Genomic DNA, 20602 nt, shown 5'->3' on the forward strand with positions numbered 1-20602 from the left:
TACAGCAGTGTTATTTTAGTGTCATTAAGTATCACATATATAATAATAACATAATAATCATAATTTAATATCATATTCAATATTCATGTATACAGCAGTGTTATTTTAGTGTCATTAAGTATCTTTATATTTTTAAATATTTTAAATATTTTTCTTGTATTTTTAGTCATTTTATTAGTTTTATTAGAAATATGTCTATATAGTTTTGATAAATCTTTATTTCAGCTTTAGTTATTTAATTTTTTAATTGTTAATTTAGTACATCAAGTTAAAATTCTCATTTTTTTGTATTTTATTTCAGTTAATGTTAAGTTTAATAGAATAACATATAATTTAATAATAAATATATATAATAATAATCAGAATTTAATACCATATTTAATATTCATGCTTACAGCAGCTATTTTAGTGTCATTTAGTATATAATTTTAATATTTTCCATTTGCAAACTTTTTATAATTTAGTTTTTGTCATTTTTTGTTAATTTTAGTTTTTTTAAAAAAAATATGTCTATAGTTTTTTTTATTTTTTATTTTATTTAATCTTTAGTTTTAGTTATTTTAGTACATCAAGTTAAACAGAAATACACTAATATTAGTTATTAATAGAATAACTTAATATTAGATATTAATAACTTAATATTAGATATTAATAGAATAATATCTAATAATTTATATTATGCTTTTTTATTACAACACTTTTATTTAATAATAATATGATTGTAAAATTAAATATAAATATTTTATGTTTTTTATTACAACACTTATATTTAATAATAATAATAATATGATGATGATAAAATAAAGTAAAATATTTTTATTATGCTTTTTATTACAAGACTTATATTTAATAATAATAATAATAATAATATAATAAAATAAACATATTTTTATTATGCTTTATTACAACACTTATATTTATTATTAATAATAATAATATGTTGATGATAAAATAAAATAAAATAATAGTAATTACAATAACTATTAATTAATTAATTAATTAATTAATTAATTAAAATAAATGTAATTATTAGCATTTCATCATCTCACGAATCCCTTGTGGTTCTCTCAACAACAACAAAAATAAAATAGAATATGAGTTTGACATATAATTAGTTGTTGAGTATTTTTGTTTCTTTTATACAGTATCTGGTGCTGTGTTGAGTCCTGAGAAAAGCATAATGTGAACTGATGGCTCTTCCACAGGCGTCCCTCAGAGGATGAACGGTAAAGTGAGCGGCCGTGTGTTCGTGGGAAACTCGCCGGTGCCGGTGGACTTTGCCAGTAACGATCTGCACTCGTATGTGGTGGTCAACGACGGACGGGCCTATGTGGCCATCAGCGCCATTCCCCCAGTCGTGGGCTTCTCTCTCCAGCCGCTGTCGTCAATGGGAGCAGTCATCGGATGGGCTTTTGCACTTCAGCAGCCGGGCTTTAAGAATGGCTTCAGCGTCATCGGTGAGATTTACAGTAGAGGCTGACACTTTTTTCTAGCCTGATGAGCCTGACCCACATCAAGATGTTTGGTCTGGAAACTCCCCATTGACGGCTCAATCCAAGGGGCGGATAAACGGCTGTCTTTCAAACTCCCTCTGCACGCGATAGGATAGCGCTACAACCAACCAGAGCAACGAAGGTGAAGCAGAGCTCGCTGACAGATTAAACATTCGCCGTATCCGGTCGGCTAAACTCCGAACACATCTTCCCTTTTTAAGAATGACTTCAGTGCCGTTCTTTGTTCTTTTCTCAGAGAAAAGCTTAACTCAAGTCTTCCAGAGTCGTGGTCAAAGCTACGAAAGACCGCCGTTCGCCAGTTTCTGTGTTTACTAGAAGCACGAGCGCAACTCGGCCGCCGTTATTATGGCCCCGCCCACCGTCTCTATACACGATGTGATTGGCCCGACCAGAGTTTGGCGTTTATAGCTCAGAAGGGTATTGAGAGTTGCTAGACGACAATTGCAGGCAGATTAGATTTGCTGCCGCTAGGGTTCGTCTAGATTTCTAGGCAAACTTTTTCCGGGAATCCCGTGGGAAGGGAAATAAAATCACGTGATTGGGACGGGAGCAGTATTTTTTTTTTTAACCGGGAGTGGGCGGGACCGGGAATTGTAATAACATATATGATACCAGCTATACAAATATACTGTTTATATAAATTAACTATACGTTTTAATTTTGACTCAATTCTAGTTGCCCTGTCTCTTTAAGCTCTCCTGTGTGCTTTAGTGTGGCTGGTTCAGTGAATGACGAACTCCACACCCGTAACAGTTGCTGATCAATGCCAACCACCAATAATAAGAGAAAGGAGGCTTCCCCATGCACTTTTTAGCTGAGAAATCATCATCAAAATTGAGTCAGACATGAAAGCTATGCTGCAACGACTACTGTTGGAAAACGATTCCTCAGTTGAGCTCACCGAGGGCAGTCTGAATTAACCAAAAAGAAGACGTGAAAACGGCATAGACATTTACTGTGTGCGCTCGTGTGTGTGTTTGCATAGATGATTTACGTGGAATTGAATGTGTGTGCATCGTTATTATACTGAACTAAAAGCCATCTTAAACAAAAACAACATTTTGGGTTTTTATTAAGCTGGGCATGCTGTGATCAGTACTGAATGTTTTACTGTAACCGACAGAACAACACGGCAGTGGGAGGGAACGGGAGTCATTCTTCTGGGATTGGGATGGGACAGGAATTTTTTGTGGGAGTGGGACGGCAGAGGTTTGAAAATCCACTCCCGTGTCAACCTCGAAAAAAATGGTTGCACTTAATTTTACAGTACGTGCGCTTATGTGTACTTATCTAAGAATGCACAGATTAATAAGGTACAGTTGCAAGAAAAAAGTATGTGAACCGCTTGCAAAATCAGTGAAAATAATAATTTTATCGGTAACACTTTACTATAAGGTTGTATTAGTTAACATTAGTCAATGCATTAGTTAACATGAACTAACCATGAACAACCCCTCTGTTCAGCATTAGTTCATCTTTGTTAACGTTAGTTCATAAAAATACAGCTGTTCATGGTTTATTCATGTTAGTTCACAGTCCATTAACTAATGTTACCAAGACTTTAATAATGCATTAGTAAATGTTGAAATTAACATTAACAATGATAAATAAATGCTTTATAAGTGCAGATCATCATTAGTTCATGTTAACTAATCAACCTTATTGTAAAGTTTTACCATTTTAACAAAATAAGAGATCATACAAAATGCGTTATTTTTTATTTAGTGCTGTCCTGAATAAGATTTTCAAGTAATGGGTCCTGCACACTGTGCGATTTTTCAAAATCCTTTGCGAATGTCCCTTGTCAGACTGTACGAACATGATCGCCATGTCACACTGTAAGATCTCATTTGCCATAATGTCAGACTGCACGATAGTTTAGGCGCGCTAAAAACGGACGCGCGCAAGAAATCTCACCCGGAGCTTTATATCATCAATGAATGACGCGTTCAGTGACAGTGAGCTGCATTACACGCGGGACTGAATACTGGCTACAAATAAATTTCTAGCTCTCGTTTTGATCATAGTTTGTCTTGAAAAACGGAGATATTTGACTGTCGTCGTAGAAGTCACACTGCAGGATTGTGTGCCAAATCTTCTGACACTGCCAGAATTTCGTCTGAGGTAAAATTTGATCGCAGAGCTCATTAATCGGCGGCCGGTGAACATGTCAAACTAACGACCAAAGACGTCAGATTTTAGCCTAGGATCTGAGGAATCTTTTAGGATTTCCTAAATTTGTCTCAGACGGCCAAATCGTGGCCAAAATCGCGCAGTGTGCACCCGGCTTAAGTTAAAAAAAAAATCTTTTTTTTTAACATATTGTCCACAAGACAAAAAAATGGCTGAATTTAATAAAATGACCCATTCAAAAGTTTATGAACCATTGATTCTCAGTACTGTGTGTTCCCTTATGAGCCGTGTGTGTGTGAGTATGATGGTTGTTCTTGTGTCTCTTGTTTGTCCTGAGCGGTTAAACTGCCCAATGTTCTTCAGAAAAATCCTCCAGGTCCTGCAAACTCTTCAGTTTTCCAGCATCTTTTGCATATGTGAACCCTCTCCAGCAGTGACTGCAGGATTTTGAGATCCAGCTTTTCACACTGAGGACGATTGAGGGACTCAAACACAACTACTAAAAAGGTTCACACAATCACTGAAGCACCAGAAGACAACACGACGCATTAAGAGCTTCAGGATGAAGGGGTCCAAATGTTTCTTATTTTGTTTAAATAGCATTTTTTCATGTAGTTCTGCCCTTCAGAAGCAACAGAACACACTCACATGTTTCCCGGAAGACAAATTAAGCACAATTTACCTTGATCTTCAAATTTACTAATTTTCACCCCTCGGCTCTTAATGCGTCGTGTTTCCTTCTGGCGCTTCAGTGAATGTGTGAACCTTTTAGTAGTTGTGTTTGAGTCCCTTAATCGTCCTCAGTGTGAAAAGCTGGATCTCAAAACCTAAGAGTTTGTAGGACCAGGAGGATTTTTCTGAAGAACATTGGGCAGTTTAACCGCTCAGCACAAACAAGAGAGACAAGAATAACCATCACACACACACACACACACACACACACACACACACACACACACACACACACACACACACACACACACACACACACACACACACACACACACACACACACACACACACACACACACACACACACACACGTCTAGTGCACTATCTTTCTGGGGACATTCCATAGACGTAAGGGTTTTTATGCTGTACAAACCGTATTTTCTATCCCTTTACACTGCCCCTACCCCTAAACCTACCCATCACAGGAAACTTTCTGCATTTTTACATTTTCAAAATAACTCATTTTGTATGATTTATAAGCTTTTGTACCCACGGGGACCTCAATTTAGGTCCCCACAGTAACATGAGTCTGTGTGCATTCAGTTTGAAGACCCCACCAGGCTAGAAAACATGTACACACACACACACACACACACACACACACACACACACACACACACAGCTGTAGATCATCAGGGAACGACACACAGTACTGAGAATCAATGGTTCATAAACTTTTGAATGGATCATTTTAATAAATTCAGCTGTTTTTTTTGTCTTGTGGACTATATGTAAACATGTTTTATGTAAAATATCTTATTCAGAACAGCACTAAATAAAAAAATAACATGCTTTTTGTATTAACTCACATTTAGTTTAAAATTATTCATATTTTCACAGATTCTGCATGCGGTTCACACACTTTTTCTTGCAACACAAGGTTAGGTTCAGGGCTAAGATCTAGTTATTGTAATTACTATAATAAGTATATAGTATAACAGGGCTGTAAAATAAAGTGCTACCAAAAAAAAAAATGTTATTTAGATTTTCCAGGAATCTTGTTTCCACCCGAATAAAAGATAAAAAAGTTAATTGCAACTTTTTATCTTACATTCCTGACTTTTTTTTCTCAGCTCAAACTTTATATCTAACAGTTTTTTCTCAGAATTGTGTGGAATTGAAGTAATAAAGTCAGAATAAGATAAAAAGTTGGACAAAAATTTCTGACTAGTCTTCATGCTCTGAGTATGGTTTCATTAATAATAAACGTACATTTGCATAAATCATGCATATTTGTCAATACCAATGTTGATTAGAGTATTAAAACGTGAATAATAATAATTTAAGGTACATTTAGAACGGATAAAAATTGTTTTAGTTTGGCAGGGTCGCCGCTAGCTTAGCTTATTATATATACGGCTCTCATTCATCCTCACGTCCTCTGGCTGTTGAGCGATCGCAATGTGTTGCGTGATATCTCTGCACGTAAAGTAGCAGTGCTTCGCCTGTGCTTCCCCATAAGATAGTCCCAAGTCAATATCTGCCTAGGAAATCGCCTAGTCTTAATCCGCATCTCTATTTGTACTCGTTGTGAATACGCAGGCCACTAGAAGTAATTAGGTTGGGTGTTTGTTTTGTTTTTTGATCACTTTTACTTCGGGCATGCTAGCTGGCAACATAGGATTTCATTAATTATGCTAAGCTAAGCTAGCGGCAACTCTGCCAAACTAAAACAATGCATGCACTGAGACAAAAAATGCATTTGCCCACATATCTAAATGCACTGCAAAAAAAGCTTTTCTTACTTAGTATTTTTGTCTTGTTTCTAGTCCAAACATCTAAAAAGTCTTAAAACAAGAAGTATTTACTAGAAAAGCAAAAGTAATTGTCTTGTTTTGGGGGGAAAATAACTCAACATTATGAGAGTTTTTGCTTAAAATTAACTAAATAATCGTCTAAATATCACAAAAATTCTTACATTAAGAAACATTTACTCGACCAGTAAAAATTGTTTTGTTTTGAGGAAAAATAACTACAAATTAAAAGAGTTTTTGCTTAAAGTAAGCTAAATAATCTGATTACAAGATAAAAATACTAAGTAAGAAAAGCATTTTTTGCAGTGTAGGAAAGAAGTTGAATAAGCCATATTTCTAAAAAAACAGCGGAGTGTTCCTTTAACAACTATTTCAACGGATATTCAGCAAACTCTAGTGTGTAAACACTCTTTGCTTTGACACATGGGTTTGAGTTGTTTGATATGTTTGATGGAAACTCCCATCTTTCTCCTGTCTCTCAGGCGGAGAGTTCAAACGCCGGGCCGACGTGACCTTCCAGCCGGGTGGAGAGAGGTTGACCATCTCTCAGGATTTCAAAGGCATCGATGAGCACGACCACCTGATGGTTGACACCAGACTCGAAGGGAAGATTCCCGAGGTTCCTCAGGGAGCCACGGTCCAGATCGACCCCTACACCGAGATCTACCAGTACAACAGCAACTGTGAGTCAAACATGCAGGATTTCCCATCATTCACAGCACATGAATGATCAAATAGTCTGTGTATCCTTTGCACTTCAGTTTGCCATAGTGCAAAAAAGTGTTTCTTTGGAAGTGAAAAAAGAGAAAAATTGCTTTTTTATTTGCAGTACCATTCAAAAGTTTGGAGTCAAAAGTTTAATCATCAAATCCTCATATGAGAAAGAAGGATCATGTGACTCTGAAGACTGGAGTAATGATGATAAATTCAGCTTTGATCACAGGAATAAATTACACTTTACTATATATTCACATAGAGAACAGATGCTTTACACTGGAATAATATTTCAAAATTTGTACTGTATTTACTGTGTTTTTAATCAAATTATTGCAGCCTTGATGAGCAGAAGAGACTTTTATCAAAAATATATAAAAAAAAATACTAAACCCAATCTTTTAAATGCTACTTTTACTGTATTTCGAACACATTTTATTGTATTTTTGATCAAATTAATGCAGCCTTGATGAGCAGAAGAGACTTAACAAAAACATTAAAAAAATTATTCTGACCCAAACTTTTGAATGCTATTTTACTGTATTTTCAACACAATTTAGTTGAAGATTTCTTGAATATTTAATGAGTACAGCAGTAAAAATCAGTATCATATTCATCATCACATCTAATCTTTTACAGTTTGGGGTTGGTAAGATTGTTTAATGTTTTTGAAAGGGTCTCTTCTGCTCACCGAGGCTGACTTTATTAGATCAAAAATACAATACTTTTTTTTGAAATATTATTATAATTTAAAATAGCTGTTTTCTATGTGAATATATAGTAAAGTGTAATTTATTCCTGTGATCAAAGCTGAATTTCCATTTAATACATTCACAATGAAGACTCTATTCAAATAAACGCTGTTCTTTTGAAATTTCTATTCATCTAAGAATCCTGAGAAATATAATCTATCACAGTTTCCCCACAAATATGATTGTTTCAACACTGATAATAATCGTAAATGTGTGTTGATCATCAGATCCTCATATTAGCATGATTAGTGAAGGATCATGTGACACTGAAGACTGGAGTAATGATGATAAATTCAGCTTTGATCACAGGAATAAATTACACTTTACTATATATTCACATAGAGAACCGATGATTTACATTATAATAATATTTTACAATTGTTACAGTATTTTTAATCAAATAAATGCAGCCTTGGTGAGCATAAGAGACGTCTTTTAAAAGCATGAAGTCACCAACCACAAAAATTTGTACAGCAGTGTGAGAGACTCAAGACGCACAGTATTATCTATGTTACGACCCGCTTGTTGAAAGTCGCAACATAAAAAGGGGAAAACGGACAACACTTCTAGTTAATAAAACTAGTTTATTAAAGTGAAAGAACACCACAAAGAATGAATAGAAACAAACAGAAGTCTAGGGATCAAAGAAACAAATAAACATATAATAGAATATATGAATACACTACATGACTTCGGAAATTACAAACAAACACGAATGAGAAAATAATCAATAAGAGCTTACATCAGTGCACAGAGCCACCTCTTTAGGAGGTCTATGACACAGAGGAAGCTACTGATAATGATACACATCACTCTTATATACACCAAGCAATTAGCAAAGGAGACTAATCAGAAACTCCTCCCACTTTGCCCAATTAGGGATGACAGGAGACTCAGGGTCGGCACATCTAATGCATCAAACTGCTCTTACAAAGGATGTTGATGCATGTGTGTCTCTTCCTGTCAGTGATCACCTCTTCATCGACACGGGAGTATGTGCTCAACCTACAGGACGGTTCGACCCAGAGCAGAAGCTACAACTTCAGAGAAACCATCACGTTCCAGGGCTGCCAGCATGATGAAGCCGTCAGGGCGACGCCATCCACACAGATGCTCAGCGTCGACCAGGTGTTCGTCATGTACAAAATGGATGAGCAGCTCTTGCGTTACGCCATGAGTAATAAGATTGGAGACGTCAACGGTGAGGGCTGATCTGTGAAAATAATTCCTTACACACAAAACCATTTTAGAGTATTTGGATTTTCATAAAGTGTTGTTTTAGAAAACTTCCAAAATACACTTTACATGTTTGTTTTGTTTAACTTTATCTATACAATTATAATCCATATATTTAAAGGCAGTGAGTTTGAGTCAGAAATCTCCTCTTCTGGAGCTAGAATTTGTTCATATTACGTGCCTTTTTTTGGCTGTTGACAGTATTTTCTGATTTATGTGATAAAAAGAGACTAATGTCAACGAAATCAAACAAGACTGGCTTTCTCCAATCTTCATGTTTCTGTTCTGGAAATGTATGCAAATGAGTGCATATTTAATTAGATAATGCATCTTGCATATTTAAAACTTGCAATATTGTCATTTTCCATGCATTCATGCAATCATCAGTCAAATGGGAAATATCAGTAAGTAATTTTCTTTACCCTATTCACCTGTAATGAAATGGCTCACCCAAAAATGAAAAATCAGTAATTTTCCCATTTCTAATTTTCTCATCATTTTCTCACCTTCATGTCGTTTCAAACATGTAAGACATTTCCAGGCCTCGTACTTTAACAAACTCCTCCTACAGTTTTAATCGGATCATCATCAGATTTGGTAGGTCTAATCTAAAGGCCGTGATGATGTTAAATTGTGAAGATCTTGAGTTTTCCCTGAAGGGTGTGTCTGTGGCTTGACAAAGTTCGATGTTTCGCCATGAAAAAGGAAGTTGTTATAACTCATCTGGCATACAATGTCCGATATTTCTCAATCTTCACGTTTTATTAGAGTCCAGTCTTGAAGACATCTAAATGGCAATATTCAGTGACAGTCATAGCACCACCTACTGGCAACAGGAAATGGCATGTTTTACACTGTGATTAACTCCTCATTGAGATTTAATCAGAACAACATCATGTTTAGTCAGTCTAATCTAAAGGTCTTGGTGATGTTAAATTGTGAAGATCTTGAGTTTTCATTGAAGGGCGTGTCCGTGGAGGTCTGGCAAAGTTTGATGTTTCGCCATGAAACAAGAAGTTTTTGTAACTCAGGCCTACAATGTCTGATACGCCTTAATCTTCATGTTTGATAAGAGTCCTGACCTAAAGACATTTACTTGGCAATATTCAGTTATAGTCAAAGTGCCACCTGCTGGCAACAGTAAGAGTGGCACATCGAAGTGACTGCCATATTTCTACTATATTTACCCGCTTAAATGCATGCCTATTTACTGTTTGCCTGAGGCCACCTGGTCTGCATCTGTTAAATTAATAAATGTAAATGTGGCGGTGGCGGTGGCCCCGGGTGCAAGGGCCCTTTCATCGTTGCTTACAGCTTTAATTTCATTTATATCTTTGTTCAATTATATTAATTTTTTTCTTTAGCATAACTGACTGTTTACTTGTCTTTTAAAGGTGTCATGAACTGGCTTTTTTATTTTTTTATACTGTTGTCTGAGGCCAACTAATGATGTTCGTGTGTTTTTTACATTCAAAAACATCATAACTATTAAGTAATAGGCTATTTTCTGCACTGATTTTGAGGCTCTCTCCTAAACGCTGGGTTTTGATGGGCGTGTCACTGGAGACTTGGAAGTTAACGCCCACAGCTAGGATTGGATAAGATTTGCATATTTAATGAGCTTCATCTCCCTTGTCAGTTCCCGGAAGAGATTGTTTTGAAAGCGGCAACCGGAATAATTATCTGACAGGACTCTCAAAACGAATTTATCAAACAAACACAATGATTTATCTCTCATCCACCTGCAATGATTTATTTTTTTATTACTTTGCCTGCCCGATCGGTGGATATAAGTGCGAACCGCACACACATAAGCGGACGCAGAGTGGAGTGAACATTAACAACGCAGATCAAGAAATTAATGTTATTTTACTATTGAAGATTCACCGGCCTGCCGACGTGCTTACGTTTTGGTCTGGAAAACACACAGCCCTGGGATAGTGGGCTTTGCGAGCCCCGGTCTATAACATTAGGCTACATGTCCGATCTTATCTATTCTGATCCCGAATCGCAATAAACCAGCAAATAAAGGATTCTCCAGCCTGTGACAGCGTGCTAAGGTATTTTCTGTTAGACACGTACATATAATCGATCTGTAACAATGCGATACTATCACATAAAAAAAAACATGTTTTACTCACATAAGTGTGTTGCACCATTCCTGTCGTATCCAATATAGAAGCACAGCATTGTGTTTTAATCTCAATATGTCTGCAAATCCAGTCTCGACCTGTGTCTTGTTTACAAATGATTATCTTGCTATCTTCAGCGTGTTTATTGCTCGTTTAGCTCCGCGAATTGGTGGGTAGTTTTCAGCTCCGAAACTTACAGGATATTTTTATATTACCATGACCTTTTATATATCAAAGGCTCAAGGGAAAGTTGATTTCTCAATTCATCACCCCTTTAATAATGTATTGTATTTATATTAGTTAGGCTAGGAGTTTTAGTTGTGGTATCAAAATTAGAATAGCGAATTGTAAGTTTTCACTGGTATCTAATATTTTGGTGTCATTACTGCCTGTTTTTCCAAAAACAGGATGAAACATTTTAGCCACCAGTTAGTAGCTAACAAACGTTAGTTTTATGCCCTGATATAAAGCAATCATGTCTCTTTAGAAGACTTGGATTAAACCGCTCGATTCATATGGATTTATTTTACAATCTCGTTATGAACGTTTTGGGTGAATAGACTTTCAGTGGAGTGGGTTCAATCTCTGAGGTTTCATTAAAATATCTTCATTTGTGTTCTGACGATAAACGAAAGATGGGTTTGCAACGACATGAGGTGTGAGCAATTTCTAAGTTTAATGTGTATTCATAATCTGTGAAAGTAACAATTGATTCTTGTACAAAACCCACAGGTGGACAGACGGAGGAGAACGCCTGCTTCACCGGCAGACACGGCTGCGATACTAATGCTGTGTGCAGACCCGGACAAGGAAACCAGTTCACATGCGAATGCGCCGCAGGCTTTACTGGAGACGGACGCGCCTGCTATGGTATGGATAATCTGAGATTTCACCACAATTACAACTATCCTCATTTTAATTAAAACCATTTCCTGTTTCATTTCCCTCTAAAACGACCACTAATCTGCTTCCTTTCAAAAGGAAATCAATTTTCTTCATGAAAGTAGAGCTTGATTTCCTAAGGGGGTCGTTCCCAAAGCAATCTTCTAATCAGACGTCAAAATTGTATCCGTGTCTACATAAATATTCCCCCAGACCTCTAAGGATGTGACCCATCCCTTGATGCTGAAAGGAAATTGCACAAAAACGGGACAGATGTTATCTTAAAAAGATGTAATTACGAGAACCGATGGTATCATCGTTAGTGATCCATGGGAATGTGACTATAAGGACGTCTTTTTTGTTTACGTTAGCATTAAGAGGTCGTAGAAATGCTCACTACAGCCCAGTTCGGGAAGTTTAGTCTGCTGTCCTTTTGTCCTCAGACATCGATGAATGCAGGGAAAGCCCTCAGATCTGTGGGCCGAACGCCGTCTGTAATAACCAGCCAGGAACATTTCGCTGCGAGTGTCAGGACGGCTTCCAGTTCGCTAGTGATGGACGGACATGTGTTGGTATGTGTGTCTGTACATGTTTATGTCTGTCTGTGTGCATCTTCATCATTATTTGTTGATAAAATCCCCCTCTATTTAGATATATAAAGCTAAATTCAGTCGATTTGCACCATAAAATGTCCACATTGTAAAAAGTAATGGTCTAAATATATTCTAAAGAAATGGGGAAATTTTTAATGAAACAAATCACATTTGTTTTTCCAAGACAAGACTGAGATTAAATGGAAAGCCAATGGATATTTAAGTCAGAGTCTCTTCCTTTATAGCCCCTTTCAGACTGCGATTCCGGCAAATACACGGATAATGCGACCCGGCATTTGTTCCCGGGCCGCTAGATTTGGTCCATTCACACTGCGAGCGAAATACCGTAATATGAGCGCTATCACACACAACCCGTAACGGTCCCGGGTCGAGTTGACACGTGACATCCGGATGTGCCGTATAACGGCGAGCGATCTCAGCTTCAGCGCAGATAGTAAGGAGCTCCGTGGTCTCGACTTGTGTCCAGTTTGCGCTCATTTCTGCTTCTTTAATTTTAGTTTCTTTTGTATACGAACACTCTCTGCGTTTAAAACACCGACGAGCTCTTCTGGCACTGCAGGGTTGTATTATTGAAAAAACAAGCTCTAGGAGTCGCACGATAACTACGTACACGATGCGGCATTAGTTTCGGCTTTTGTTCACACAGCGCTCGTCCCGGGTCGAATACCGCAATATTACTAGGTCCCCGACCCGGGTCGAATTCGGTAATCAATGCCGGGACGTGGTTGCTTTCACACAGAAGGCGACCCGGCAATGCTCCGGGAATATTGCGGGTCCGACGTGCAGTGTGAAAGGGGCTTATTATGTTTCTGATAAGAATAAGACCCCTCCAAAAAATTCCCTATGTATTTTTTCTCATTTTCTCAACCTGTAACATATGAACATTTTTATAGATGTCAATTTAAAATTTTAAATACTTTATTAGGATGATTGTGTTTGCATACAATAGTGCCAAAGCTTTACACATGAAAATAAACATACAATATAACAATACAAATTGTGAATAAAATTAACAAAGTGGCAATAAATAAATATAATCAGGATTCATTGTTAAATAGACCTCAAACTTGTAAAATAAAGTAAAATATTTTTAAGTGAAATAAATATTTTGATTCCCCAAGAAAGAATGCATTAAATTGATCAAAAGTTTCAAATAAATATGAACTTTAACATTGATAATAATCATAAATGTTTGTTGAGCATCAAAATCATCATATTAGAATGATTAGTGAAGGACTGGAGTAATAATGATCAATTCAGCTTTGATCACAGGAATAAATTACACTTTACTATATATTCACATATTAAAGAGTTATTTTCAGTGATGAAAACTAGACTAAAATGCTCAGACATTTAGTTGACTAGAACTTGACTAAACAAAAACAGGACAAGGTATGTTAAGGACTCAATATGATGATAACTATAAAGCACATTTGACACAGGCCTAAAACAGACTAAATTAAAAAATCTAGCTGATGAACTTAACACTAATGCAGCCTTGATGAGCAGAGGAGACTTCTTTCGAAAACATTATATATATATATATATATATATATATATATATATATATATATATATATATATATATATATATATATATATAAAATTGGATGCCTGATTGATGTTAAAATGTATGTGAACAGCAGCTCATATCCTCTGAGGAGAAATGTTTAGGATTGAGATCTGTGAGTTTTGATTACATCGCTAAAGGAGATGCATGTTAGATTACTGACTTTTTTCTCTAAAGCATCTAAGAAGCTGTAGACTTTAGCAAAAGTCTCAGTTTGCTCTCTATTTAATCTAATTTCTGTGAGACTGAGATAATTAAAGGTGCAGTGTGTAGTGTTTATGAGGATCTATTGACAGAAATGTAATATAATATCCATAATTATGTTTTCAGTGGAGTATAACGACCTTTCATAATGAACCGTTGTGTTTTTATTACCTTAGAATGAGCCGTTTCGATCTACACACACCCTTATAGTGAAGTCACAGTCATGTTTCTACAGTAGCCCTCAAGGGACAAACTTCTCTACAGAGCGCTAGCTACTCTCTGCTGTCTCAGACGACGACATCTTTGTCCTGTGTCGGTCACCGTAGCTTTTCTGTGCTTCGAAAGGGAGGCGCGCACGCAATTCGCAACCTCACCACTAGATGCCACTAAAATGTACACACTGCACATTTAAAGCTAAACTGTGTAATATTTTCTCCCATCTAGTGGTGAAAAGGTGAATATTAGTATACCATCCAGTGAATATAAGTTTCAGTTCCTCTCAATGCCGATTTCGTTTTAACTCCTACGGTGGGCGATTTAGTCCAAGATTAACTGCACCTTTTAGATATCTCTTATATGATTTCTGATTCCTGTGGGGATATTCAGACACTCCTGTTTCAAATTCAAATTAAAATGAATCTAGCAAGTGTTTGAACTTCCTAAACTATATTATAGCTACATTGGTTTTACTGAACATTGGTTTTACTGAAACCCGTAGAAGTGCAGCGTCCCGTAGACCCGTGCCGCATTGGCACTCATGACTGTGACGTCCCTGAACGCGCTCGATGCAGCTACACCGGCGGATCGTCCTACATCTGCTCCTGCCTGCCGGGATTCATGGGAGATGGGCGAAGCTGTCAGGGTGAGTTACTAACGCTCTGCACCAGCTGTCTCTTCCTCTCTATACTAGACACCAGGGACGCAACAATACAGTTAGTCCACGGTTCAATTCACACCTCGGTTTTTAACCACGGTTTTGCGGTTCGATACGTTTTTTTGCTATTTTAGGTGACAGGAACAGAAAAAGGTTAGGAAGAAAATGTTTTTATTGCAATACTCTTTCTTGATTTTACTTAAAAGACTTGAAAACCCTTACTTAAACTTAACTTAAGTTAACTTAACTTAAAACTTTACTTAAAAAAACACATTCCCAGTGTATAATATAAAATAAATATATATATATATATATATAAAGATTTACAGTGACAGCTCATAGATGTATAGTAGCAAGTATGAAATTAAATGAATATATGTAGGCTAAAATTAAAACTACATAGTCTTTAATATACAACATTGATTAAAAGCTACTGTATTAAAGGTTTTTTGTTTTTTTAATAACATCATTTTAGAGGTGAACTGTCCCTTTAAGGACTAGGCTGCGCTGCTGTCAACTGGTCACATCTCATACAGACGCGCAATTTTACTTTCACTTTAGACACATAACTGACTGTGTTTATATGTTAACCTTGTGTGTATTTGACAGTATTATTGCCAGTAAGACTGTCCAGTAATCACGTGTGTTTGACAGACGTTTAGTGCGCGCACTCAATGCAAAACAGTGCATAAGCACGCAAAATGTAATGTTTAACCGGCAAGGCTTTAAAACGCGGCTAACACCGCCTAACTTTAGTGCATATGATTGGATATTTGCTCATATCAGCGTGTAGGCTCACAGGCACACTCAAAAAGAGCCGAAATAAACATAGAGGAATATTTCAAACGGAGGAAAATTGAAATAATTAATTAAATGCAAAACTGGAAAAAAACGCAATTCACCAGCGCGTATTAAACCGTGAATGCCGTACCGAACGGTTCACTATTATTTTGAGTATTGTGGCATCCCTACTAGACACACTTTAAATTACAAGACAGGAAGAATGCACACCATTGTATGTGAAACTGTACTAGCTGACATATTGAATTTCATATGCATTGATCAGTGCAGTAGATATCATATTCAGGTGCACGATGAAACAATGTGTTTGTTTATTTTTCAGCAGATATTTGGCCATTATTGGCTGATAAACTTGCCTGATGTGGGGTGTGTTTCCCGTACAACGACGTAACTCGCTGGTTAACTACCATAGTACGATGCATCATTGAAGAAATCAACTAGCTCGTCACGACTGTTTCCAAAACCGTATTGTCGCTGTAACAGGGTTCGTAGTTGGGAAGGAAGGAGGCGGGAACCGGGAAACATTCAACAAACTTTTTAATTTCAAAATAAATAAACAAAACAAAAGTAAAACCGCGGGCAGCCCCTCACAGACGACTGCCTGCAAACACACACACAAAATCAAACGCGGGCAGCCCCTCACGGACGACTGCCCACACACACAAAACAAAATGTAAACATAACATAAAGTCCAGGCCTGGTCCTCTCTCGTCTTCCGCTCCCTTCGCTCCTCCTTTTATGCTCCCGTCACTTGGCCGCGAGACGAGACCGGTGTGTCATGCAGCTGGCACTCATTACCACTAGTCACCGGCCCGCTCTCGCGGCCCCTCGCCCCGCTGCTTGCCACATTCCCCCATCGCCCCTGGCAGGCCGGGGGGCACTCACGAAAGGAAACACCGACTGGTTGAACTTTGCTGATAACGACAGAACTTGCAACTATAGTTGGCTAACGATGCTTTTGGGAAACGCAGGCCAGGTTTGATTGATCAATTGATTTATTCTGCATGAGTCTGCTGTCAGTGGCTCAAGCCTCCATTACTTGAGCCACTAAAATGAAGTTTGGCATTAGCAACGGAGGTCCAACATACAAGAGCGTTTTAAAGACAAAACCTGACAAATGTCTTTAAATACAACATCTGAACAATGTCTTGAGGTGTGGGAACTGTAGTATAAACTGAATAATGTAGCCACATGACCACCTCAGGTGTGCATTATTTTCTACTAATTCAGTGGGCCATCACAAATTATTCCTTGCTTATTAAATATTTGTGTTATATTAGCTGTCATGCAAATGCAAACAATCTTAAAGGGTTAGTTCACCCAAAAATGAAAATGATTTCATTAATTACTCACCCTCATGTCGTTGGACTTATGAGATATGAATTATGATTATGAATTTATAATAATTATGAATTATTATTAGTTATAAGAATTGAGATATAAAGTCAGAATTATGTAGTGATGTCAGAATTATCTTTTAACATGTTTTATTCTGTGGAGGAAACATGCTTCCATAGGGTTGTGTCGACCACACTGTGTTTAATTAAACAAATTATTCAATGTCTTAAAGGGTTAGTTCGCCCAAAAATGGAAATGATTTCATTAGTTACTCACCCTCATGTCGTTGGACCCCCGTAACACCTTTTTTCATCTTCAGAACACAAATGAAGATATTTTTGTTGAAAGCTGACGGCTGAGAAAGGCTTCAGATAGGCCTCCATTGGCATTCAGTACATTCCCACTCACAAGACCCATAAAGGCACTAAAGACGTCGTTACAAAGCCCATCTCTCTACAGGGGATGTGCAATAATTTGATGAAGCGACGAGAATAGTTTTTGTGCGCAAAAAAATCAAAATAATGACTTTATCCGCTAAGTTATTGTCTTCCGTGTAGGTCTCGGACGTGAACTCAGGTGATAGCGGCTCCTCCTCTTCCGGGTCATGTATTGAACGGTGGATCTGCGTCATATTCTCGCGCATGCGTCGAGGTCAAGTCAATAACTTGGTGGATAAAGTCGTTATTTTGATTTTTGTGTGCACAATAACTATTCTCGTCGCATTGTGAACTTATTGTACAGCCGCTGTAGTGAGATGGACTTTGTAACGAAGTTTTTAGTGCCTTTATGGGTCTTGTGAGTGGGAATGTACTGAATGCCAATGGAGGCCTTTCTGAAGCCTTTCTCAGCTTTCAACAAAAATATCTTAATTTGTGTTCCGAAGATGAACGAAGGTCTTACGGGTGTCCAACGACATGAGGGTGAGTAACTAATGAAATAATTTTCATTTGTGGGTTAAGTCACCCTTTAATGGTCCTAAAAATGGGCATTTCTTTCTCTCTTCAGACATAGACGAGTGTCAGGTGAGCCAGTGTCATGAGAATGCCGTCTGTTTCAACACACCTGGATCTTTCTCCTGTCAGTGTAACTCTGGTTTCTATGGCGACGGATTCCGCTGCTCGACAGGTAGATTACAGCTTTAAATGAATGGTATTATTGTCACATTTAGAGAAAATTCATTAGGTTTTTGCATGCCGTGGTTTGGAGAATGTTTGCTTAAGCATCCAGCCTTGAGCAACTCTACAGTATTGCAAAGTTTCAATGCCTCGAGTGGAAAGGAAGCTGAGAGCTGTTTTTACTCACAGTTCAAACCACAAACCTTATCAGTCGTTCTAATGACAGACGACCCTCAACTCTTTAAATATTACAACATGACCTGGCATCTTGACCTCTAAGCTTGAGGTTTAACCCTGCCGTCATGAATATCAGCACGGCAGCTGCATGTCTGCTGGGAACGGGCCAGTTGCTTCGGTTTCTCAGAGAGTTTTGTGACTTTTAGTTCATGTTTCTGAGATGGAAGGTCATCATTTGCTAGTGTACTCCTAAAAAGTAAATGTTGAAAAGTTTGGGGTTGGTGAGATTTTTTTTAATGCTCTTGAAAGAAGTCTCTTCTGCGAACTAAGGCTGCATTTATTTGATAAAATACTGAAATACAGTAAAAATTGTGAAATATTATTATAATGTAAATCATCTGTTCTCTATGTGAATATATAGTAAAGTGTAATTTATTCCTGTGATCAAAGCTGAATTTATCATCATTACTCCAGTCTTCAGTGTCACATGATCCTTCACTAATCATGCTAATATGAGGATCTGATGATCAACACACATTTAGGATTATTATCATTGTCATGTTTTTGTGGAAACTCATTAATTCTTTGATGAATATAATGTTCAAAAGAACAGTGTTTATGTGAAATGGAGTCTTTTGTTATATTATTGTTTTACAATTTAATGCATCCTTGGTAAATAAAAGTATTCTTTTATTTCTCGTCCAAAAAAATCGCACTGACCCCAAACTTTTGAACGGCAGTGTACAGTCCCTGACAAAAGTCTCGTCGCTTGTGTACAAATTGACCTAAAGTGCCGCTGAAATATATTTCTAATCAAGATTTTTTTTACAAGAAATGGCTCATTTTAATCCCACCAGCTTTTGTGATAATGTTTCAGTGAAAAACTAAACTTTCAAAAAGTATTCTAATATTCACAGCTTGGTAAAGCCCATTGAGTCAATTTTTGCAAAGACATAAGTGTTGTCACCTTGTCATATGAGCTTCACCTGTGACTAATAATGGATCAATTAGGTCTCAAGTGTGTATAAAAAGAACCCCAGTACACTAGACCTTCACATCAACTGCAACTAGACCTCTGCAAACATGCCTAAGATTCACCCTGAGACTAAAGTTTTGATTATCATGAGGCTGAAGACCAGATCCACTGCTGATGTGGCAGAAACCTTCAATGTGTCTCAGCATCAAGTACAGAGGATAAAAAAAAGATTTGAAGAGACTGGAGACGTTTTTGACAAGCCCAGGTCAGGCAGACCCCGCAAGACAACTGCTTGAGAGGACCGTTTGTTGGCTCGAAAATCCAAGGCCAGCCCATTTTCCACTGCAGCAGAGCTCCACGAGACCTGGTCACCTGAAGTCCCTGTGTCAACCAGAATAGTTTGTCGGATTCTGTCTCGAAATGGCCTCCATGGTCGAATGATGCCCAGAAGCCAGCACTAAACAAAAGACAATTGAAAAACCGTGTGGCATTTGCCAAGGCCCACAGCCTGCTAAAAGGATGGACGCTGGAAAAGTGGCAGAAGGAGGATCAGATGAATCTTCTGTTGAATTACACCACAGTCGCCGCAAATATTGCAGGAGACCTACTGGAGCCAGAATGGATCCGAGATTCACCCAGAAAACAGTGAAGTTTGGTGGCGGAAAAATCATGGTCTGGGGTTACATCCAGTATGGGGGTGTGCGAGAGATCTGCAGGATGGAAGGCAACATCAATAGTCTAAAATACCAAGAAATCTTAGCTACCTCTTATATTCCCAACCATAAAAGAGGCCAAATTCTGCAGCAGGACGGTGCTCCATCGCATACTTCCATCTCCACATCAAAGTTCCTCAAGGTGAAGAAGATCAAGATGCTCCAGGATTGGCCAGCCCAGTCACCAGACATGAACATCATTGAGCATATGTGGGGTAGGATGAAAGAGGACACATGGAAGACGAAATCAAAGAATATTGATGAACTCTGGGAGGCAAGCAAGACTGCTTTCTTAGCTATTCCTGATGACTTCATCAATAAATTGTATGAATCCTTGCCAAACCGCATGGATGCAGTCCTTCAAGCTCATG

General features: G+C 37.6%; 1 protein-coding gene across 1 annotated transcript in view; it reads left to right on the plus strand.

The window, feature by feature from the left end:
• Positions 1-20602, plus strand: part of nid1a (nidogen 1a) — a 58649-nt gene that overhangs the window by 18532 nt on the left and 19515 nt on the right. Inside the window, exons 6-12 of the mRNA XM_067422139.1 lie at positions 1206-1457; positions 6616-6816; positions 8567-8800; positions 11700-11837; positions 12293-12421; positions 14956-15099; positions 18256-18375. Coding sequence (XP_067278240.1) covers positions 1206-1457; positions 6616-6816; positions 8567-8800; positions 11700-11837; positions 12293-12421; positions 14956-15099; positions 18256-18375 — 1218 coding nt within the window. The remainder of the gene's footprint in view (positions 1-1205; positions 1458-6615; positions 6817-8566; positions 8801-11699; positions 11838-12292; positions 12422-14955; positions 15100-18255; positions 18376-20602) is intronic.

The sequence above is a fragment of the Pseudorasbora parva genome, chromosome 17 (genome assembly GCF_024679245.1).
Source record: "Pseudorasbora parva isolate DD20220531a chromosome 17, ASM2467924v1, whole genome shotgun sequence".
Classification (NCBI taxonomy): domain Eukaryota; kingdom Metazoa; phylum Chordata; class Actinopteri; order Cypriniformes; family Gobionidae; genus Pseudorasbora; species Pseudorasbora parva.